The following is a 23,564-nucleotide window of genomic DNA, read 5'->3' as shown; positions in this document are numbered from 1 at the left end:
CCATGGCCAACCCCATGAAGTCCTTTCAACATATGAGGGGCTCAGAGGACAAACAACATCACCCCCAGCTCCACACTGGGACACAGATCTTGACGACATGAGGCCAGTCCCATGTAGGAAGTAGGGCTTCTTGGCCTGGGCCCCCCCACATGCCTCCATTCCCCCGTGAGCTGGGCACTCACAGGCCAGTGGGCAGGTCTGTTTCTACTTGAGTGTCCTGGGTGGGAGCCAGGCTGCTGACCCCTTCAGCCAGGATCTGCCGGATCAGGTCTTCATCTAGAGAAAGCAGAATGTGTCAATGGGGGTGTGGGCTCCTCCCACCCTGAGCTTTAGAACCCTCTCAGATACCTCCCCAGCCCTGCTCACCTGAAGCAGAAAAGTATTTGGCAGGTGAAGAGGGGCTGACAAGGGAGAGACCGTCCTCCTCCGGGCCCAGAATGTGGCCCATCTGACCCTGTGCCAGCCGCTGCAGGGTGCTGCCCATGATGGATGGGTCACTTAGCAAGTCCGGCCAACTGAGTGTGCCTTCACTGTAAGGCCAGCACACCAGGCTATAAATGACACAGGTCAGCAAGGGGAGCCCAAGGGAACCCATCTGCATATCTAGTCACACACAGATACATGGGGCTTCTGAGCAAATACCCCTGGGACAGTGTGTGACAACACACAGGGCTAAGAAATACTGGACAAGGACATGTGACACAGCAGCCGATACCCATAACATGGCACACATGCACCTGACCTACACCAAGACTCACATTTTCCCTAGGGAGCCCCACCTTTTGGAATCATCCAGAAATAAGTCACTTTTCATTTGTCCAGCAAAGGCCTGTTGAGAAGTACAGACAGTGCCTCAGACTCTGGGCTGTCCAGAGGCAGTGGGACCCATCCAGCACAGGCAGGGCCCCTCCAGAGTCCTTACCTCCGATCGGAGCCCAGGCAAGGTGAGGAAGGAGCTGTCCAGCACGGAAGAGTCCAGGTAGCTCTCCATGTCCAGGACCTGCTGCCTGGTGGGGGTGGGCTTTGGGGGCCCAGCCACCTGCAGGGAGAGGCAAGTAGTCAGCAGGAGGCAGCTCTGGCCCCTTTTCCATGGAGGCATACAACCTTCTGAGTAGGCAGAGTCTAGACTCATGTTTCCCTAGAGAATGATCTAGAATGATGTAAACATTCTATACCTGCACTGTCTGTCACGGTAGCCACTGCTATGGAGCACTTCAGCTGTGGCTGATGCAACTGAGGAACTGAGGTATTGATTTTACTTAATCTTCATTAATTTAAATATAAACAGCTTCATATGGCTAATATCACTGTACTGGATTCCTGGGGCACCTCCCTCTTGGTCATATGTATGATACTGTCTTAGGAGTTACTGGATTTGATTTGCTATTTTGTTGAGGATTTCTGCCCATGTATTCTTATGGTTCCCTCGTTTTGTGATGTCCTTGTCTAGCTGTGGCATCAGGGCAGTGCTGGCCTGATGGGATGGGTTAAGAAGTGCTTCCTCCTCCTGCATGTGTTTTGAGTCTGGGTATAATCACCAGGGAGGCCTCCACCTGGGCTTTTATTGATGGGCGGTTTTAAATTACTAATGCAACCTCTTTACTTGCTACAGGTCTGCTCAGATTTTGTATTTCTCCTTGAGTCGGTTTTGGTAGTTTGTTTTTCTAAGGACTTGTTCGTTTCTTCTAAGTTACCCAATGGGCTGACCTATAGTAGTTCATGAAACTCCCTGACCAGTTCTGTTAATTTCTGTGCTGTTGATAGTGGCAGCCCCTCCTCGTTCATTTGTGATTTCAACAATCTGTATTTCTCTTTCTCTAGTTAAAGGCCTTGCTGATTTTCCCTCTTTAGCTGCCACACTTGACAAGCTGGACAGCACAGCAATGAGGCTCTACCCTCCAGACCTCCGAGGTGACCAGCCCACCTTGCTCCGGGACATCCGGAAGAGGAACAGGATAACCAGGTAGATGGGGTAGACAACCACACTGGACACCAAGCCAACGGCGATCGTGTCAACACTCAGCGGGATCATGCCGGACACAGGCCCTGAGCTATGTGGTAGAAGAAAGACCTAACTGGGTCAGGCTGGGGTTGGGGGGAAACAAAAGGGATTGGACAGAGGGAGCACATCTGAACCCCAACAGGCACCCACCTGTAGGCAGTATCTCCCACAACCCCATACCACACGGCATTGGCACCAAGGAAGAGGCAGATGAGGAGAACACAGCAGGTGGCCCGCTGGACTCGAGTGAAGCGGCTTCGGGGAGGCCGGTCCCATATGGAGAGCCAGATGTGCTTGTCAAAAAAGCCACGCTGGAGCTCAGCCACCAGGAGGCGCTGGAACTGCCGAAGAGCCGCATCACCTAAAGAAAGGGCACAGGAGGGGCTTCAGGAGGCCAGAAGCGCTGGTACCTTCTCCAGCCTGCGGGGGTGAAAGGGGGCGGGGCCTTACTTGCTGCCAGCACCTCCTTCTCCACCAGGCCCCCATTAGCCTCAGTCTCCACTGACAGCCAGTCATTGACCAAGAAGAAAGTGCTGCGAGCGGTCTGCAGGTCCCTGACAATGACGTGCTGCAGGAACCAGGCGGGGCTGAGGCCTGCAGAGGGGGAAGGAGCTGAGTCAGGAGTGCAGTGCTCTAGGTGGGTGGGACAGAGAGGCAGCAGCAGATGACCACTCAGACCTTTGTTGTCATGCCACACTCGGATCTTCCACACACTGCCCAGGCTGTGCGGTGTGGCAATCTGAAAGATGTCCAGACTGTTACGGTGGAAGACTCTGTCCCCATCCAGGTGCCGGTGGCCACTCCGGCTGTCCATCCCATACAGCATGATGCCCACGTGTGCTGTGGTGCCTGGAAGACGACAGGAGAGGAAGCAGGACTCCGGGTTTGCTGCCCACCAGACATGTGACCCCAGCAACTTTTCTCCTCTGTCTTCCTTCATTCAAGCACAGGCAGTCATCACTGCTCACCTCTTATAAGCACCAATCTCAGTTACCTAAATTTGTTAAACACAGCCCCCAACAATATGATTCATATGTCAGTTATGATTACATGTTAACTGTTAACTGTGTAAAATATAAACCTGGGTGCTAGCTCTTCAGTCCGCTATACAAATAGGGATGCACAGCCCGATCAGTGACCAGTCACGTCACTGCTTCCAAAGCCTGCTAATGACAGGTCACTGCATCTTTCAGTTCCCACAGACCACCAAGTGGGTAGTGGTGCTGCCTCCTTGTCTTCCAAAGATAAACCCACATGGCGCTTTACAAGAAAAGGTCATAAAAAGAAGGGACTGGCCAGCAAAGATGAAAGCACAGCAAAGAAATGAAAAACGGTATTGCTGGACATGAAATCTGAACGAAAGGTAAATAAACCACTGGAGAAGCAGCCAAAGAGACTCTCGAAAGGCCATAGTGATAAACTTACCAGCATAAATAAGGGCAGTGGTTGTGACAAAATGGATAAAGATGTCACAGAGCAACTGATGCCAGCAAAAACTTTATTAAAAGAACCCTCCAAGGTATTTCACGATATGGAGAGTATAAATAAGAAATGTGGGAATATGGCAGTTTGCCAAGGCACAGAAAAGCTGTTCACTATATCATGAGTTACCTGAGAGAATACTGTTCAAACTATTCTTGCAAAGTTTTCCACAAAGAAATAAAACTTTAATTCCCAGTATGTCTAATGTTTTAAGTATGCTGTTCTGTTTCAAGTCACAGTGTACTAACTACACGTTTATAACCAATGGTTTTTGACATCTTAGAAATACCCTTTATTGCTTTCACAATGATTTATCATCATTTAATAATCATTTCCCCCATTGATCATTATGCTTGCTTGCATGCAGCCTGCACACACCAGTAGGTCCTGCATGACTGCGTCAAGTGAGATCATCCAGGCTGATAGCACCTGCTTCAACTGCTGTCATTCTTCTCAGGAAGAATGACAATCTGTCCACGGGATTAACAAGCTACTACTTCACATAGCACTTGGTAAAGTGAGCCCTTGCTTTATGTCATCTATTTTGATGATCACTGTTAGGGAAGGTGGCCAGACAAGACCAAAGGAGAGCAGCGGGGAGCCTGGCAAAGGGGAGCCCTCCCCTCACCTGAACCTCGGCCCCAGCCAGTCTTGACCAGGATCTCGTACTTGAAGCGGCCCCCCTTCCCGCAGAAAGGGATGACACGGACCCGGCTAATGTCCAGCTGGTCCAGCTTACGCAGGATCACAGTCATTACCACATAAGTCACCAGGCACATGGCACACGTCAGCAGGACGATGTAGTTCATGTCCAAGGCCGGCTCCTGGGGAGACAGACCCATCAGGCCCAGGAAGAATGGCCCTCGCCTCACTGTCTCAGGATGGAGCTGGGGCCTCCACACCTCTCAGGAACATGATGCCACTCACAGGGAAGATGAAGTGGACATGGGTGAGGGGCACAAAGAGGCTGGCTCCAAAGGCAGTAAGGTGGCGGGTGAGGCAGACAGCCTGGCTGGGTGAGGTCTCCTCCAAGGGCACAAGCCCCTCTGTCCGCCACATCATCTCCTTCTCACTGAAGTACTGGCACAGGGACGTGTACAGGCCCACAGACACTTCCACAGCAGACCAGTGGAAGTGGCTGGTCAAGTTCAGGTAGTAACTTCCGCCCAGGTCTCTGGTCCTGGGAGAAGCAGAGGGGAGCGTCATAGCCACACCCTGCCCAGCCCCTGGTCCCAAGTCAGGGCAGTATTCTCAGCTACAGCCCTGCTCACCATGCATGGCCATGCCTGGCCACGCCCCCATCACTCTGCTGCACACCTGCTCCCTGAGGGAGCCCACGTGACCTTGGCACAGACAGATTTGATCCCGTCCAGCTTGCCCTCAGAGACCAGCCCCACCCATGTCAACAAGTCGTGGCCTGGTGTGTCAGACCCAGCAACCCAGCACACAGGCCATTCCCAAGTCCTTACCCAGGGGCGATGAAAAAGGTGTAGGGCTTGTGGTCCTTGCCCGCCAGCGTCTCCAGGCTGATCTTTCTGCTGGCTGAGCAGTTGTGCTCATTGGGCCAGGGTGCTGAGTGCAGGTAGACAGCCAGATAGGGCTCAGGCTCCTCTGACAGGTAGTGCTCTGCGGACGGCATGTGCAGGGTCAGTTGACTGCCCATCTGGGGGCACCTGAGTGCCCTCAAACCCCCCGTGCTGCAGGGGCCAGAGGAACCTCCATGCTGGAAAACGGCACCTGCTCCTCCCTGGTTCACCCACAGCACAGTGCCCCAGCCCATGGCACCCACCGTTTAGCACTGTGTAGGTGAGCTGTAGGTGCAGCCCAGCCTCAGGTTTGCTGTGGTCGGGAGTGACTACTGAGCTGACTGAGGCCCTGGGTGGGATGATGGCGGAACCAGCAGGGATGTGGTGGCCTCGAGTAGCCTGGTCGGAGCTGTTGGGCACCTTCACAGTGATGGCGCGCTCCGAGGCCAGCCGCCCAATGGGGATCTGAGCACCAGCCTGCGTCTGGAAGGCCATGGATGCCACCTTGGTAGAGACAGTGTAGTTGCTTATGTAGCCAAAGGGAAAGGGGTTGGAGTCAATAAGAAGAATGAGCTGCACCACGTCGCTGAGGTTAGACAGGGCCCCACTGAAGGCGGCAGGGATGGAGAAGTGGCAGCCAGGGCCTGAGGCATTGCCCTGGCACAGCAGGCTCAGTGGGTCTGAGCGCTTGCCTTGCGCCACAATCTCCTCGCCCGCCAAGGTCAGGGGTTCTTCGTTGAGCACACGGGAGCGCATGAGGATGTACATGAGGGCCGATGACAGGTGATAGGCCCTGGATGCCACCATCAGTGAAGGCGGCTCAGCCCCCAGCTCTGAGGGCTGCAGGTCCTGCACATCTAAGCTGGCTTGGTGGATGAGGTCACCTGTGGACAGGGGGAGACATGAGAGGAGAGGTGGGAGGGTTGGGGGAGAGGCCAGTAGGGGAGAAATGGGGGAAGAAAAGAGACAAGGGGTTGGGGAAGAGAAATGGAGAAGAGGTGGGGGGTGAAGAGATGAAAGCAGGGAGCACCAGGTGCCCCCAGGGCCCAGCCCACACCTGTAATGTTGAGGATGCTGTCAGCAATGGCAGTGGGTGTCCCAGTGCCCGCCATGGTCTCAGCCTGCAGGACGCGCATCATGGCCTCCAGCTTGTGCAGTGTCTTCTTCAGGCATGAGCGGCACACAGGCTCCCTGCTGGACACCTGCAGGAGGTATCCTGGCACTGTGTCCAGCCTCACTCCAGCCTGGTAGCTCCCTGTTCTGCCCTCGGCCCAGTTAAGCTCTATCACATTCACTGTGATTCTGGGGTGGCCTCTATGACCATGGCCTCCCTGCCCCCATTGAGTCCCTCTAAACCACCCCAAACATGGCTTCCCCCATGTGCCTCCTTGCTGGAACCTTTCTGGGGCTTCTTCCTACCTACAAGCGAAGTCCAAGGTAACATGGACCTATTGGCCAACCCCAGGCACACACATAGCCACAGATGCCACATGGCAGACAAGGAAACCCCTGCCCATAAGGCTCTTTGCTCCTTTCTCTTCCGCTGAGGCTTTTGTAGCAATCCCCTGCCACCCTGGGTAGAGCATCCCCCAACCTCATCAATACTGTGGCCAGCATTTCCGGTTCCTGGGTGGGCAGCCTCTTGGGGTTAGACAGGTCAGGTGTGACCATAGGCTGAAGGTGAAGGGTACAGGGTGGCCTCTTCATGTTATCCCTCCCCATACCTGGGCTGTTCCTTATGCCCTGGGCCACCCTGCAGGGTTGTTCTGGGGCACCTGTGGCTCAGGCTGGGCTTCCCCAGGAAGGGCATATAGCAGGCCAGACTCAGGGTAGAAAGGCCCAGGGCTGCTTAAGAGCCAGGGTCCCATCCTACCATGCACTGGGCCAGCACTGCTGTGATCTGTTGGATGTCATCCACAGTGTTGACTCTCAGGGAGATCAGGGTCTCTGTGATGTTCTTACGTATCTGGGCTTGCAGCTGCCACCTGGAGTCCAGCTCTGCCATCATGGCTAGGCTCTGCTCATACTGTGGATGGTGGGCACAAGGTAGCCATCAGTGGGCAACAGGCAGCCCCACCAGCAACACAGAGGGCACAATGCAGACCGTCTCAGGTGCTGCATAATGTGGGCAATGACTCAAACCCTGTTTCTTCAGGGGTAAAAGGGGGCTTTCCCAGGCCCTCGTGAAAGTCTAGGGCACAGGGGGAGGCAAAGTAGGGAAAGCCTGGCACTGGTGAGGGACCATGGAGGAGTCTGCTGAGAGCAGAAGTCATTTCTTTTTCCTTTTTGAATCCTTGCCTTATTGACTTAAGTCGAGAGAGAAACAGCAATGTGAGAGAGAAACATCAGTCGGTTGCCTCCCATATGTGCTGACTGGGGATTGAACCTGCACAGGGGATCAAAACCATAACCACTCTGGTGTACGGGATGACACTGCAACCAGCTGAGCCACCCAGCCAGGGCCATTCCTTTCTTTCTCTTTTTTATTTATTGATTTGAAAGAGAGAGAGGGATAGAGAAACATCAATTTGTTGTCTCACTTATTTATGCATTTATTGGTTCCTTTTAAAAAAAAATTGATTTTAGACAGAAAGGAAGAAGGGGAGAGAACGGGGGGGGGGGGGGGGGACATTGATCTGTTGTTCCACTTATTTATGCGCTCATTGGTTGCTTCCAGTATGTGCCCTGAGCAAGGAATCAAACCTGCAACCTTGGGATGATGCTCTAAGCAACTGAGCTACTCAGCTAGGAACAAAACCATAAGTCATTTCAAGGGATTTTTTTCTGTCAGGAGCCAGGGGACAAGCCCTTTGCAAGAATTCGAGGATACAGTAAAAGTACTGCTCTGGGTCAGTGCCCACCCACCGAGGGCAGAGTCCCCCAGGAACTGACCTCGTTGAGCACAGTGATGAGGGCCAGTGAGTACTCAATGACATGCTGTGGGTCAGCCTGTCTCAGCAGCCTGGGCAGCATACTCTCCGTGAGGCTGTGCAGCCACGGGGTAAGGTCTGGGGGGCCACCCAGGGAATCACCCGGGGGCTCTGGCAGGGTGATGGCTAGAGACCTGCACAGAGAGGCCATGGGTAAACAGGCAGCAGCCCAGCTCCTACCCTCCAGGCCCTATTACCAGGGGCCCTGCTCACCTGTTGAGGGCAACCACAGCAGCGCCCAACTGGTCCTGCACCACCACGGCCAGGCCCACCTCAAAGTGGGGTGCGAAGCCAGGTGGCAGCACAGCCCCATAGGTGGAGAGACTGCCCTTGTAGACACAAAACTCCTCACAGTGGCCCTGGCGACAGCGCTGCAGCAGCAGGGCATACACCAACGGGGCTCCTGCATCCTCCACGTCCCGCCAGCCTGTGGGCCACAACGGAGTCACCTCAGTCCCCCCATGAGCATCACCGTGGCCTCCTGCCTCCCCAGCCTGGCCACTCACCTGCGCACTCGAAGTGCACCTTGGTGGTGAGGGCGTGCACAGCATCCAATGGAAAGAGGTGGCAGGAGCCCCCCAGCGGAGGGCGGTTGGCGGAGAGGTGGATGGAGGCACAGCCCTCCTCCTCGCCAGAGCGGCTCAGCACTGTGAGTGTGAATGTGTAGCCCTCCCCATCCCGCAGCACACCGCGCCGGACCACCAGCCGCATGCCAGTGCTGCCTGTGGATGTGGTGGTCTCATCCAGCACCAGCGTCTTGTTGCTGAAGGTTCGAGCAGCCCAGAGCTGTGGGGCGCAGATGGGCACTCAGGGGAAAGACTGGTGTTGCTGTCACCTCCAGGGTTTGGACAAGTCTCACCCACCCAAGCCCCGCCTCCACCCCAGACCCACCCAGCTCACCCCTCGCTTGGAGCCCCCACTGCAGTTGTCACAGCGGCCCTCCAAGTATACATAGGAGCTGCGGCTCACTGCATACACGCCCTGTGCCTTGCAAGACACGCATTCCAAGGACACTATGGGCACCTGGCCGCTCCGGATCAGCACCTGGGGGATGGGGTGGGATTACAGGGAGTTCATGCCCTGAGATTGGGTCCCTGCTTCTGCTTCTGAGGCTCACCCCAAGTCTGCCCAGGGTGGTGGGGTGGTCAGGCCCAGGAGGAGGGTCTCTCCCTCCGCAAATGCTTTCGCCGCAGATGAAAAAGCTCCCCTCTAAGCCCTGCCAACTACTCAACCCTAAGTCCAAGTTCTCAAGGGACATATGATTTTGTGTCTCCCAATCTGGGGGCAGGGATCATCTAAAGGAGCAGAGAGCAGGTGGGGCTTATTTTTCTGCACTATCTAGTACCTAGCTTGGGTCTGGCACACAGGAGGCACTTGATTATGTGCTCACATGGAGGACAGCTGTGTTCTACACAGCCCCTTCTGAGGTTCCTGTTGCCCTGTGCTGGAAGGGGGTCTGCCTCAGATGGCCTAGGTAGGACGGACCCAGCTCCAAACTCCTACTTCCATAGACACTCCTTCCGGGCCAGCTGCCCCAACTCCCCAGGCAGGCCATACAGGAGAGGCCTGGCAGTGGGGACAGACACTGCATCCCAGGCACCAGCAAAGCTTGGAACTGCTCTCATCAGTAGGCCCTACCCAACGGCAGCTGGAGTGGCTCACTGCACAGTGGTCCTGACGTGCCTGGCTGGTCCAGGGAAGGGGAGCAGAGCTCACATCCACGAAAGGGAACAGGCCTTTCCTGCTAGGAAACTAGAACAGCCTCCCTCAGGGAGATGTTGCCTCACTGTTTGCCTTTGCACTGTTGGGACAGTTTATTTCTCACAAATCACAAGAGCTGCACAGCTCCTCTAAGGTTTGGAGCACAGCATATCCAGTTCGGAAGGAAGTAATGCTAAAACAGGATGTCTTGTTCAACGGAATTTGTATCAATAGTAACTTAAAGAAGAATCCATAGGCTCAAGAAGCACTAAATCACAGAAAACCTCAATAAAGGGTGTTTTGGTGCTATCTGTAGGAAGCAGCTGTGTGCACTCAGCCCTTCCTGGCAGCACCCCACCCCCTGCAGGCCTATGGCTCCACTTTCCTGGGCTAAGGCCAAAGGCAGGTGGCACCCACCGTCTGATTGGTGGCTTCCTGCTTGCGGCCAGCCTTCCACACAGTCAGGTTGAAGGTGTACTCCACGCCAGCTTGCAGGCGCTCCCGAGGGATGGTTACTATGCTGTTTCCACGGGGGCCGAAGTTCAGCATACACCCGCCAGTCTTACTCTGTGGCCAAAACAAGGGCGGTGAGACCCCAGACCTGCCTCAAAGCAGAGCCTGGCCCAGAGGACAGCTGGGGACACCCTTCCCCCTGCTAGGATCAAGCCCACCTGGCTCTGCTGGCAGATGGGTCCCCTCCCACTGCTGGACTGATTAGTGCAAAGGTCTGAGGGGGGCCGGAAGGATACCCCTTTACTCCAGCCCCTCCGTGCAACTGACCTGTGTTGAGGCCACACAGGCCCAGTGGAAGCTGAGCGGCGTCTGGTCACCATCCTCCAGGTTGGGGTCGTAGGACTTGCTCCCATCCAGCACTAGGTCCTGCATGTCTGACCATACGCGGTATGAGCCACCCTCGACAATGGGTACTAGGCGCTCAGGGGCCACTGTCACATTAGCCTGGATGCTCTGAGACAGGGGTGTGTCCCCAAAGGACACCACGAACACAAAGCAGTAGTGGCCCACAGGCAGCACCAGGCGAGGCACCACCAGCTGGGGCCGGCTCGTGTCCACGCCAGGCAGGGCCACGCGGGTTGTGTGCCCAGGCCGCTGGCAGCTAGTGGCACGATACACCTCCCAGCGGTACTCAGTCTGGTAGGTGACACAATCACGCAGATCGATGTGGGCCTCCAGGTAGTTACGCTGGGAGCGCCGCATCAGCACCTGCGGGGGCAGGGCCACATTGACCCTGGGCTCCCTGCAGGCTAGCACGTGGACAGTGACTGTGGCCTGTGCCGTGAAGAAGCTCACCAGGTTAGAGGCATTCACCTCCACATGATAGTCCCCAGGCTGCAGGTAAGAGTGGTCAGCCCAGGGATCCTCCGTGACCTCTGCTGGAGCCCCATCCCCAAAGTCCCAGTGGTAGGCCACACGACGGGGGCTGGGGCTTGTGGCAGCCTCAAACCGGGCTGAACGGTTGGTGAAGCAGCGATCACTGTGCAGTGCCACGTGCTGGATGACATCCTGGACCTCAACTACAAGAGTGTGGTTCACACCCCCCAGCTCATTAAAGGCACGCACGTGGATCTCCAGTAGCCCTGCAGCCACAGGGGTGTAGGTGACATCGCGGCCTGACAGGATGACCAGCGAGTCCCCCTGGACCTTCTGCAAGGAGAAGTACCATGCATAGGCAACACGAGACCCTCGCTGCACCCGGGCTGTGAAGTTCCTCTCAGTGCCAGTGGCAATGCCTGCTTCGCAACAGTTGGGCACCTGAAGCCCACCCACAGCCTCTAGTACCAGGATGCGTGCCTGCGCCTGTGCCCGGCTCACGTGGTTCTCAGCCTGGACGCTCACTATATAATCCCCAACCCAGGGGAAGCTGCGGGAAAAGTGAAGCCCTGGGAGTACCTCAAGGCTGGCCCCGCCAACCTGCAAGTAGAAGCTGACGGCTGAACCAGCAGCTAGCAAGATCTGAAAGTGGACCAGCTGCCCAGGTTCCACCACCTTACTGCTGGCCCACAGTACCAGGCCCACAATAGGCTCCTCCACCGTGAGGTTGTGTGTGGCTATAATCCAGCTGACTGCATTGGAGGTGTTGAGCTGAACAGAGAAGGTGCCAGCATCTGGGAAGACCACAGCGACATGCTGGCCATGCCTGCTGCCTCCTGGAACAGCCCAGCACCAGCTGACGTTGGTTCCTGAGGTCAGCTGGCCCCAGAAGGGGACAGTAGAGCCAGTCGTCACAAAGCTGCCATCTAGCTCACCAGCCCTGATGCTGAGGCCACTCACAGGCACTTGCACAGCCAATTCAATGGTGGTGTTAGCCAAGCCCAGCCGGTTCTTGGCTATGACTGTGACTAGGTATAGGCCAGGGGCGGGAAAGGTATGGGTTGTAGATGGCTCTGGGGTCTCCCAGCTCAGCCCTTCCCCGAGGGACCAGGTGTAAACAACACCACTGCCACCAGCCAGCTCAGCACAGAGGGTGACACTCATGTTGACAGGGGCCGGGTTTGGGGAGGCAACCAAGGCCAGCCACCCTACAGGTTCCACAAAGTCCACTGTGCGGTTGGCCGAGGCACTGCCCAGCATGTTTGTGGCCCGCAGCTGGACATGGTAGGTGCCAGCCTCGAGCACAGTGAGTGAGAAGGTTTTGCCACTGCCAACCAGGGCCGTGTTGCTGTCCCGCTGGGCAGTCCAGACATAGGAGATATTGGTACCATCCCTTACCACAGCCTGCAGCTGAAGTGTGCTGTTGGTGGGGAAGCAGCAGCCACCACCACCACCAGACACCTGCAGGCCCTCAATACGCTGCAGGACGTAAACAAAGATGCTATCCTGGGCAGCGCCCACCTCATTCTCAGCCGTGACAATAATGTTGAAGGTGCCCACAGAGCGGAAGGTGTAGGAGATAGTGGGGCCCCCAGGAATGGGTGTGCAGCGGTCACAGAGCACCCAAGAGTAGTGTACATCACTGCCTGACTCCAGCGAGGTGCTAAAGCTCACGCTGCCATTCAGGGGCACCACTGTGCGGCTGGCATTCACACTGAGCCCCTGTACGTGCCGCTGCACTGAGACATTCAGCTTCGCCTCACCGTGGCTCACCGCATTCCAGCCGACCACCCTGATGGTGAAGTGGCCTGTGCTGGTGTAGATGTGGGTGACCGCAGGGCCCTCAAGCTGCCTGCCATCCCCGAGCTCCCACAGGTAGGTGGCAGGGTGCCCACGGCCCATTGGGGAGAACAGGTAGGGCTGCTGCAACTCCAGCACATAGGACCCATTAACCCTGATGCCTATGAGCTCCACGGGCTCCTGCACCTCCACAAGTGCTGAATCGTTGGCAGCCGAGATGTTGTTGGACACAGTGACTGTCACCAGGTAGGAGCCTGTGTCCCAATAGGTGAATTTGGCCTCAGAGACCCCAATGCTGGGCACATTCTCAGTGCCAAAGTCCCAGGTGTAGCGGTAAGGAAATGGGGGCCAGGTGTGGGCCACCAGCCGGACCTCATCTCCAAGCCGCACAAACTGCCTCTCAGGTAGCAGGGTAACATTGCCCACCTCGGGCTCCACACACACACTGGTGAAGTAATGCGCCTTGTTAACGTGGCTTGACAGGATGAGCACCAGGGGAAACGTGCCACTGTGTGTGAAGTTGTGCAACACGGTTGGATCTCCCCAGACGGTCGTGTTGGATGAGCCATCCCCAAATGTCCAGTCGAAGGAATAGTGGACAGGGTCTCCAGTGACATAGGCCTTGAGCCGGGCCTGGGGTTGCACAGGTATGCAGGCTGCAGGGTCGATCCACAACACCTCCAGGACAAAAACCTGCACAGGCAGGCTCTGGGCTAGGTGGCCAGCGGGGCTAGACACGCCGACGGTCACTGTGTAGTTCTGAGCCCGCAAGTACACATGCTCTACTGTGGCCTCACGGCCCGTGAGCACTGTGCCATCTCCCATGTCAAAAGTCCATGTGACATTGTCGCCCAACTCCAGGGTGGCACTGACCACCACAGGTGTACCCTGCTCTACAGCTGGGCTCAGGTTCACACTCAGGCCACAGAGCTCCTCAAAGACGTGGACATCAGTGCACGCCACTGTGCTGCTCACTGTGTTGTTGACCTCCAGGCAGATGTGGTATGTGCCCCTCGAGATGTATGTGTGGTTGACCATCGGCTGGTGATGTGTCATGGCTGGGGAGTCATCTCCAAAGTCCCACGTATAAAGAATGCCCCCAGTCAAGGGCAGTGGGTGTGGAGAGAAGGTAACGGGCCGGCCAGCCACCAGGACAGGGCTGCCCACAGCCACAGCCATGGCAGGCAGAGTGGCACGCACACTCACAGGCACCAGCTGCGTCAAGTTCTCGAAGGCGTTGGACACGAGCAGGGTCAAGTTGTACTCGCCTGGGGGACAGGCCCGGAGTGGGAATGGCACCATGGCGACTACACAGACTGTTCAGCACAATCCCTCCCTAACCCCATGAGGGCTGCTGTGCACAGGAGCCCCTCCGTCCCATTCCCCGCCCCCCACCCCGCCTCCCCCCACTCCCCCAGCCCTCACAAGGTGTGTGTGAAGTGCATCAGCACAGGGCAAAGCACAGGGCTACAGCAGAAGCAGGGTGAGGAGCAAAGCGTCTCTAAGTATGACCTCGCTCAGGCAGTGAGTGCCAGTGCAGTGCAAGAATTGTGGGGCCCTGTTGTTTACTTTCCATTCTGTGTGTGAGGCTTCTGGAATTTTAAAAGTAACTAAATAATAACCCTCCTTCTCTCCCAAATAAAGACTCAGAGAAGGAGATAGGAAGGTCCAGTTTCTGATCAGCAGTTTCAAATCACAGGGTTCAGTGACCTGGTCCACCCCTCACCAGTAGCCACCCCTCCGTCACCTAAGTAAGGTTAGGGCCATCAACCCAAGCTGGCTTGAGGTGGGGCTGCCCCTAGGGCAGGGCTTGCCCAGTGGGGGCCGACAGTGTGGCAGGCCCATCCTTACCTGGGATGGCATAGGTGTGTGTGGTGTTGTGCTCCACTAGCACCTGGGCCATCATGGGGTCCGGGACCTGGAAGGACTCGTTGTATGGAGGTTTAAACTGGCCGATCACTTGCTCCCCATCCCCAAAGGTCCACCTGCCAGGGCAGCAGGCAGGCAGTGAGCAACTGGGGGGATGAGTGGGAAGGGTTGGCTGCTCCCATGGGGGGGGGGGGCGCCTGCTGGCCCAGCTATAGTCACTCTTTTCTTATACCTTTGTTCAGGGTACCACCCAGCCCTGCTGCAGTTTCCATGCCCCTCCCACATCCAATGTACCCAGGACCTCTTGACAGATGAGGTGGGGACTGGGGAAGGGGTGCTGGGAAAGAACCTGGTACCCCTGCTACCTGCTGGACCCAGTGCACTCACAGGAAGGCCACCTCCACGGCCGAGTCCACCAGCACGTCAGCCGCCAGCACCAGCGTGGCATTGGGGGGCAGCACAGGTGGCACCGCAGACACCCGCAGGCCCTGCATCTTATGCATCCGCTCCACAGTGACATTGTAGTTCACAGTGACATTGCTCACGTGGTTGGTGGCTGTCAGCTGTGGAGACAGTTGGCAGTGCTCAAGCCACCAACAAGCCTCAAGGCAGAGTGGGCAGAACCCCACCCTGCACTCAACCCTGGCTCCCATGGGGTCACAGGGAGCAAAGCAGAGCTGAAACAAAAGGCAAGAGCGAGCACTGGACATCCACCCATCCTCTGCCCCTGCCTGCACTCTTTCTTTTGCCCACCGAGAGCTTGAAGATGGCAGTGCTCTGGTAGATGACGTTGAAGACAACATTGTGGAAAGTCAATGACTGCTTGTCATCAATGGTCCAGCGGAAGACCACATCTGAGCCGGCCTCCACCATGGGGCTGTACCTCTGAGGGAGGGACACAGCATCAGCCAACAGTGACCCACCCTGCCCCACTACAGGGTCTTTAGGGAACCAAATGTGCCCTCAGCCCATGTCTAATGGCCTGGACGCACCTCCCAGTGGGGCTTAATGGGACAGGACTTGAAGATACTGTGGGAGAGAGGGAAGGCAAGAGGGCCCCAGGGCCCACCCTCAACTAGGGAGACACACCTTGACCTCTCTGTACCTCAGTTCCCCCACATGTCATCTTTCAGTCTGTACACCCCTCCCAGGGCTCCTTCTCAGGCCTAGTTGGACAGCACAATGCCATTTGGGAAGGCATGTGAGTCTCAATGGGCCTCATGGCTGGCTATTCACAGGTGTGACTGGGTAAGCTAGGGGATATAACCATAGTAGCAGGCTGTCAGAAACAGCCCTTCCAAAGGCCCCTGTGCAAAGATGCAGAGCTGATGGGTGGCTTGTCAGGATGGGCAGTACAGGCCAGAACAGTCCCTTCCCAGAGAGGCACTGAGGTGGCCAGGTGGCAACAGAACCACCTCAAAAAAGTGTTCAGGGCCCTGGAAACACACTAGGCTTGATGAGGTCAGAGGTGGGCGAAGAGTTCCACAATTTCTTTCTTGAAATGGAAGAGCAAAAACATTTTCAGAGCCACTGTTCTAGTGGTAACTTTTTAGTAATTTAGGAATGAATGACCACCTAGCAGGACCTGTCCATTAACCAACCAAACTCTTTCTTCAATGGGGAGGGGCCACTCTGTGTGTGGTCACCTTGTCTCAAGAGAGGCTGGGCCGACCTGCTGGCCATACTCACCACCAGGACGCCCTGCAGCACTCGGGCCTCGGGGCTGGGCATGGCTCGAAGGCCGCAGATGGGCTCTTCCGCCTTCACCCATAGGCTGAGGTTGGCCTGGCTGGCGCTGTTTTCCACCACAACCTCTACTGCATGCTCGCCCTCACTGAGCCTGGGCAGTGCTAACACTGAGAACAAGGTGGTGTTGGCCTCACGGGCACAGCTGGGCACCAGGGCAGCAACTGAATCAGGACAGGCAGCCTCAAAGGGCGCACTGATGTTGCCCCCGGGCCAGCGCACCGTGGCTGTAGCATTATCACCGGAGTCTACCTGGAGCACCAAAGCTGAGCCATTGGTGGATATATAGAGGACACCGTCATGGGGAATGGGGTGGATAACCCGCAGGCCGGCCACCGGGGAGAGCACATCAAAGCTACAAGACAGGTTGTGCCTAGACACACTGTTGCCCACCGAGGCCCGGACCTCATAGTGTCCTGGCTGGCCCAGCCCTGGGTTGGGCCTCAAGCCCAGCAGCGGGGTGAGCCGCTCCGTGGCAGTAAGCAGCCTCAGGGCACAGGCCTGGCCAGCCCGGCTGGCCTCCAGCTGGGCGGGTAGGCAGGCCAGCCAGGCTGAGGCAGTAGTAGAGAGGTATGGGGCCTCAGGGGCAGGGTGATCAAGTGCTGGGGTGCAACGTAGGAGAGCACCCGGGCCAGCATCATGCTGCAAGCCTATGAGGTCACCAGGGAGCAGAGGGCCATCCTGGCCATGGAAGGTGACCTACAAGAGAAGGAGGTAGAGATATGTCAGGTCCTCACAGTGGGCCACCACTGGTCAGGGGCCTGCAGAGGAGCACTGGGCCAGGGGCTTCAACAAGCAGGCAAGATCCTCCCAGGGTAAACCAGAGTCACTCCTCCACATGGGTCTCAATATTCATAAGTCACTCACACTCCAACAGGCTTCACAGGGGCCCCCTGGCACTCATGGTGAGAACAGACAGGACAGCCTCAGACAAACAGAACATACACAGGGGAGAGAATCAGGCAGGGGTGGGGCTTCCCCAAACAGGGAGGGACCTCTGAGGAACACTGCAGCCAAGCCTTGTGACAGAAAGGAGCCAGCCAGGCCAAGAGAGGTTTAGAGTCCTCCTTAGGAAGCACAGAAGGTGCAAAGGTCCTGGGGCAGGAGCTTCTCATGTTGGTAAATGAAGGAGGGCTCTGACAAGGCCAGAGATGGGCAGGGACTTGGGCATGGGGACCCAGTAGACCATGCAAAGAATATGCGTTTTATCTGTGTTTAATGGGGAGACCCAGACCTTGGGTGGCTGAGGGGGAAGCAGACCGCACTCAGGCCAGTAACACACACCGAGTACTGAGCAGGGGGACCCGCAGGCACAGAGAAGAGGAACTCCCTCCACAGGGTGTAGGAGGCCCCTGGGAGCCCCAGCCCCAATGTGGACCCATTAGCACAGGCCTCTGGGCAGCAGGGGGTGTCCAGTGGCAGACAGATGTTGGATCTGGGGCACCAGATATCCTCTGGCATGCATTCAGGAGCCGGCTCAGTCCCGTTCTCCAGGGACCTATTCTCAGGCTCGCTGCTGTTTTCTGGGGCCCCTGCAAGGAGAGGAACGGCGTCACAGGTCCTAACAAGCCAGTCAGGGATGCCCACTACTACATGAGACCCTGCCAGAAAGTGCCCCTGGCCTCCACCATCACTTCCCTACCCCTCTCAAACCAGGCCAGTTGACTGACTCAGGAGGAACCCCTACCCAGGCAAGCCCTATCCAATCTGTCCTCAGGGTCCTGAGCATGAGTCAGTGTCTCTTGCAGCTGGAGGTCAGTCTAGCGACCAAGGGACAAGCAGACATGACAGCACAGAGAGGCTATCCAAGACCCCCAACTCCCACCACCAGGACAGGGTCCCACCTGTTCCTTCCATGGGCCGGTACACCTGTAGCCTCATCTGTGCGGCCTGGCCAAGCTCCTGGATGCCAAACTCTACAGTGGTGAGGAAGGCTTCATGGCTCATGCCCAGGCCAGGGAATGCCATCACCTGGTTGAAGTGGGAAGGGGGGATGAAGGGGTGGGGGTTTGGGGTTGGTAAGCTCAGCTCCACAGATCCTAGACCTCAGCCCCCACTGGCCAAGAGGGGAAGGAGCCACTAGATGGGGCTTTATGAGGCCCTCTACAAATGTTCCACTGGGGAAGAAACGTCAGTTCAAAACCATCTGTGAGCAGCAGGACCCTGGTTATTTTTTTTTAAATCCACACAGAGAGAAAAGGCTCAGGAGCTCAGAGAGTTCCTCGATACCAGGACAGAGGCTTCTCCTTCCTGCACAACAGCAGGTTTTCTAAAACATCTTTACTGGGCACATAGGACATTTAAAAGGCCCAGGGGGAAAAAAAAAGAAGCTGCTTGTTTTCTAGAGACATACAGCAGACAGACTCTATCAGGGAGCAGGAACTTGGCTGGCCTACCTCAACAGGCTTCTGGGGGTCAGAGAGGTTCTCCTGCTGTGCCAGGGGACTCAAGGGTCCCTGCAGGTCTCCGCTGGATGCCCCCATGAGGAAGTTCTCCGCATCCCACACGGGGCCTGGGGTGGCAAATATGCAATGAGGTGCTGGTCCCCGGCCAAAGAGGAGTGTCGGAGGCCAGAGCAGGACTGAGCCACTTGGTGGAAGCCCTCCAACTTCCTCCATATCTGTTTCCTTTAGTGCAAGCCCAACCCAAAATGACAGTAGGTGCTCAGCAAACAACTAAACAGTGGCCAGCTAAGAAAGGAGCCTGGGGAGGGGGTGGGGAGGGCACTCTCCTAGCCAAGGGCAGGAGGAGCTCTGGGGTGGCCAGGAGACTCTGTGTTTTTTGGGGGGTAGCTGTCCTGGTTCAGGGTGGAAGGCACTCCCCAGCGCACCTCCAGGACGCAGCTCACAGACGTAGCTGTGCGGTGCTGAGCACAGATCCGTGTTGCACTGCCCAGCAGGTCCAAGCCGCACACAACGCTCTGCTGTGGCGGGATGTGGCTCCCCGGGTAGCCAGTTCTGGCAGCTCTCCAGGCTGAAGGCCTCCCCCTGAGGCGATGGGCCTGCCTCAGTGCTCTCCACAGCGGAGAAGCCAATCCATACGTCCAGGCTCCTACAGATGGGGAGAGTGAGGACCCAGGGAGCTCCCCAAAGACAGGTGCCCCTCCATTCATCCCCTCTTTGGGGGCAGGCTTCTCACAGCAGACTCTCAGGTGAACCCTGCCCCTGCTTTCCAGATGAGGAAACTGAGGCTTAGAGACATGACCTGAAAAGCAAGGCCCATAGCAGTGCCCATCCAGCCGCCCATGCCATGGGGCTAGAAGCCCAGCCAATGAAGCTTCGCCTCAATCAGACCTGCACTGCATCCTGTGGGGAGGCCCAGGGTATAGCATTTGGGGACCAAGACACCCACACATCACTCCCCAAAGGGATATTTCCCACAGCTCTGCCAAGGTAGGGAGACTCTCTTAGAGGAGGCAATTATAGACACATGGATAAGAATGGACACATGGACAGAGACAGACATAGGGACAGGCAGAGGGACACAGACTAACACAGAGAGGGAAATGAGCCAGGCACTGGGGTCAAGCATGTTAACCGGGTGACCTTGGGCAAAGGTCTTGACCACTCTGGACCTCAATTCCCCTTCTGCACAATGAGGATGTCCAGGCTGTGATTTCACAATCCATCCATCCGGGCTCTTCCCACACAGCGAACCCAGGAGGTAAGGATCTGGGTCCCACCCCTCTCCCAGCTATGGCAGGTAGTGGGGCCTCTCCAGCCACTTCCACCTCTCCTTACTGCCTCAGATTCTACCCACACCTCAGTGTTCTGCCCCCATCCTCCCAACCTCCCAGCCTCTCAGGGGTGAGGGAAGGCACCTGGTGACTCGGGAAACCAGGAAGTGCTGGACGGCGGGACTGTCCACCATGGCCAGGGCAGCCCCAGCCCAGGCCCGACACTGCTCCTGCGCCTGAAGCCAGGCTGCCTTCTCTGCTACCAGGCGGTAGCAGTGCCCATTACCAGGGAAGATCTCGGTGTCAGACGGGCATAGCGGATGCACCACTGGGGGCCGGCGGGGAGAGAGATGGGCCATTAATGTGTGCCCACCTAGGACTCTGCCACCCCCATCCCTGGCCCTGGGGTGAGGAACAGGAGTAGTGACCTGGGCCCAGGAAGGCACCCACCTTGGGCCGGCTCCTCGCCCAGGGCTACAATGCTGTAGGTGGCCTCAAGGCCTGAGCCACCAAGATTTCGGATGTTAAGCTCAAGGGTCTCATCACTGTGCACCGAGGCTGGACACATGAGCTCCAGGGCAGCAGGAGCTGCCTCCACCTGCACCTCTGTCTCCAGCCGGACTGAGCCAGCCCCCAGGGACAGCACTGCTGTCACGTGATAGTGCCCAGGCAGCACATAGTGGTGAGTGCTGGCAGAACCAGCAATGTCCACCTCGGAGGAGCTGTCGCCAAAGTCCCAGTGTGTGGAGCTGATGGGCAGCAAGGCAGTGACATGGAAGGCTGCCGGCTGGCCAGAGGCCAGGGGTCCCTGGGGTCCCACCAGGGCAGCCCCTGGGGAGGCAGGGAAAACATTCTGGAGGAGGGTGGGGCCCCCGCAGGCAGGGGCAGGGGATAGTGGGGGGCTGGAACAGAAGGGGAGGCAGGCAGAGGAGATGTTGGAGGCATGGGCAGCCCCACACAGGCAGTGGCCCTGCTCTGAGAGGGCCGCGAGGCCCTGCCCGGTCGAGAAGCAGAAGGCACTGCAGGCCTTGGGCACCAGCGGACCTTCATGGACAGCTGAGAAGGCCACCAGCACCACAGCACCTGAGCTGTTGTCAGAGAGGCAGGCGACGTACTTCTCACCTGGAAAGGGCAGATGGCTGCCTCTTGGCCCTGATTCCAGATCCCAGATCACCCCACCCAGACCCACGGCTGGTCTTCCCCCCACCCTGCCCACACTGTCTCCCTGGTCCAGAGGGCCTTCCTGACCCAGTCAGTCTGTCTCAGCCCTGTTTTCCAGGTCCCCATCTACTGCTCCCCAGGCTGGTGACCCCTGAGCACCTGTAGGGTGCCCTGCAGGGAAGGACCAAGCTGGCTCTGCCCCACCCATACTCACCACAGCTACTGTCAAACGTAGGGACTTGGAGGAAGGGTAGGCCAGCCAGGGGGCCAGGCCCCGCACAAGTGGCCGCTTCTGGCTGCACTACACGAACCTGCTGATCCTCTGCCCAGCGTGGCAGCCAAGCTAGACCACAGTCACACTCCAATGGGTTCCCACTCAGGTTTCTGTGGGAGGGGCAGGGCTGAGCACTGAGCATGCAGTGGGGCAGGTGTGAGCAACAAGACCTGGCCTGGAGGAAGGGTCTGGGCACGCCTTACCCCAGGGAGGTCAGGGCCCTTGACAAGTACAGCCTCCCACTACCCCTGGGACAGCCTTCAGGGTCTGGTCTCAAAGTAGGAAGCAGGTATAAGGCCAGGTCAGAAGACAGGATGTTGCTGGGCCCAGCCACTGAAACCCATCAAAAACAATGCAACTTACATTTCACTTAAATTAAATAAATTAGCAAATGTTTCTTCTTCTAATGTAGAAATCTTGTTGTTGCTTATGTCCCTAAAAGAAAGGGGGGATTCAACAGGGTCTGAGGGATGTCTCCATAACCACAATTGTGACAAGCTGCCACCACTTGCCCACCCTGCGGAATCCCACAGCCAAGCCAAAGGGGACACTCACAACTCTGTCAGCACTGAGAGATTCGCCAGGAGTTTGACATCCAGTGCCCGGAGCAGGTTGTGGGAGATGTCTCTGGGGAACAAAGCCGCCACGGGTCAACCCTGGAACCCCAGGTAGGGCGCAAAGCCAATCCCAAGCCCATCCCTGGAAGCTCCCCAGTGCCCCCAATCTGTGGCCTCCTACCCTCCAAGCTCCCTATTCCCAGGGCCAGAATGGAGAATTGGAATAAATTCTCATGTGGAAAAACCAAGGCAGGAAAGGGCTGGGGCCCCTCAGCACTCCATCCATGTCCTGCCTCATTCCCCTTCCTGCAGATCCAAGGTCCCTGTCAGTCCCCTGCCCTGTGGCCCAACAAGGCCATCCCACACAACAGAGGGCAGACTTCACCACCCTCCACTCGGAGTTTGGAACATACCAGGGCAGTCCAGAGGTCCCCAGGGCCAGGGGCCCTGCTGCTGCTAGCTGGAGAGGCCTCTGAATGTCCCTGAGACATAGTGGGGCACAAAGACCAGATGAACAGGGAGGGGGCCCTAGTGGATAGCATAGTATGGTGACAGCCCATAGTCAATCTCAAGGTTCACGCAACCTCAATAAAAACCCCACATGGTCAACAAGATAACACACAGGTTCAATGAGATGCATAACTGGGCAAGAACCATCAAGAAAAGTTGAGCCCTGGCTGGTATGGCTCAGGTGATTGAGCACCAGCCTGCAAACTGAAGGATCATTGGTTCGATTCCCAGTCAGGGCACATGCCTGGGTTGCAGGCCAGGTCCCTAGTTGGGGGCATGAGAGAAGCAAACACACATTAATGTTTCTCTCCCTCTCTTCCTCCTTCCCTTCCACTCTCTCTAAAAATAAGTAAATAAATAATTTTTAAAAAAGAAAGAAGGAAAAGTCGAAACATGGATTGACACTATGTTAAACTGTGCTACATGTGTAGGCGTAGACAAACCGATAAAAGGAGAACCTCCTGAAATAGACTGTGACCCCACAAGAACATGTGCAAAGAAAGATGGACTGATACAACAAGGACACGTTCTGTAGCCAACAATCCCACCTTCCCTTCCAGCCCACAGGTGGAGGTCACAGTCAGCCCTGCTTAGCCACCTCCTGAGAGACAGGGACCTGTGGACCACCCAGACTCAGTGGACACCTCTGGCCATAGACTCCAAATAAATGAGGCCTAGACCTCCCACCCATAAGCTTCTGCCCTCTGAGGTCTCAAAATGCCTCCTACCAGCCCCATCTTCCCACCAATGACCAGGCCACCCAGTCATGAAGAGATGGGGGATCCATCAATGCCGCCTCCAGGCCTGCCAACCCAGTTCCTAACACACTCAGCCTCCCCGACCCTACCCCAGCTACACCCTGGTCCAAACCCCCATCCCTGGCACCTGCCCTGCCTCCATGGCCCCTCCTATCCAAGCTCCCATGGCATCCTGGGCCAGGGGGTTGTCCTAAAGCCCAGCTTCCATCAGTTACTCTCTGGAATGGGCCCTGCTTTCCCCAG

The 23,564-nt window shown here is 56.8% G+C and overlaps 1 protein-coding gene across 2 annotated transcripts in view; it reads right to left on the bottom strand.

Moving 5' to 3' along the window:
* Positions 1–23,564, bottom strand: part of PKD1 (polycystin 1, transient receptor potential channel interacting) — a 45,737-nt gene that overhangs the window by 9,046 nt on the left and 13,127 nt on the right. Inside the window, exons 2-34 of one of the 2 annotated variants that reach the window (XM_090277240.1) lie at positions 22,052–22,123; positions 21,860–21,931; positions 21,437–21,606; positions 20,512–21,183; positions 20,206–20,389; positions 19,216–19,436; positions 18,782–18,897; positions 18,230–18,356; positions 17,670–17,917; positions 16,329–17,084; positions 15,393–15,524; positions 15,027–15,202; positions 14,622–14,755; positions 10,422–14,038; positions 10,059–10,208; positions 8,841–8,984; positions 8,447–8,726; positions 8,154–8,367; positions 7,876–8,074; positions 6,884–7,036; positions 6,068–6,212; positions 5,274–5,894; positions 4,954–5,110; positions 4,412–4,664; positions 4,113–4,308; positions 2,681–2,851; positions 2,453–2,596; positions 2,153–2,363; positions 1,925–2,051; positions 923–1,039; positions 780–829; positions 367–551; positions 183–276 (exon numbers count right to left, since the gene is read on the bottom strand). In XM_090277240.1, coding sequence (XP_090133366.1) covers positions 183–276; positions 367–551; positions 780–829; positions 923–1,039; positions 1,925–2,051; positions 2,153–2,363; positions 2,453–2,596; positions 2,681–2,851; positions 4,113–4,308; positions 4,412–4,664; positions 4,954–5,110; positions 5,274–5,894; positions 6,068–6,212; positions 6,884–7,036; positions 7,876–8,074; positions 8,154–8,367; positions 8,447–8,726; positions 8,841–8,984; positions 10,059–10,208; positions 10,422–14,038; positions 14,622–14,755; positions 15,027–15,202; positions 15,393–15,524; positions 16,329–17,084; positions 17,670–17,917; positions 18,230–18,356; positions 18,782–18,897; positions 19,216–19,436; positions 20,206–20,389; positions 20,512–21,183; positions 21,437–21,606; positions 21,860–21,931; positions 22,052–22,123 — 10,308 coding nt within the window. The remainder of the gene's footprint in view (positions 1–182; positions 277–366; positions 552–779; positions 830–922; positions 1,040–1,924; positions 2,052–2,152; positions 2,364–2,452; positions 2,597–2,680; positions 2,852–4,112; positions 4,309–4,411; positions 4,665–4,953; positions 5,111–5,273; positions 5,895–6,067; positions 6,213–6,883; positions 7,037–7,875; positions 8,075–8,153; positions 8,368–8,446; positions 8,727–8,840; positions 8,985–10,058; positions 10,209–10,421; positions 14,039–14,621; positions 14,756–15,026; positions 15,203–15,392; positions 15,525–16,328; positions 17,085–17,669; positions 17,918–18,229; positions 18,357–18,781; positions 18,898–19,215; positions 19,437–20,205; positions 20,390–20,511; positions 21,184–21,436; positions 21,607–21,859; positions 21,932–22,051; positions 22,124–23,564) is intronic. The other variant, XM_090277239.1, reaches the window with a different exon arrangement.

The sequence above is a fragment of the Furipterus horrens genome, unplaced genomic scaffold (assembly GCF_987537825.1).
Source record: "Furipterus horrens unplaced genomic scaffold, mFurHor1.1.pri manual_scaffold_5, whole genome shotgun sequence".
NCBI lineage: Eukaryota > Metazoa > Chordata > Mammalia > Chiroptera > Furipteridae > Furipterus > Furipterus horrens.
Note: the sequence above shows the minus strand (reverse complement) of the source record. Positions and strands in the feature narration are given on the sequence as shown.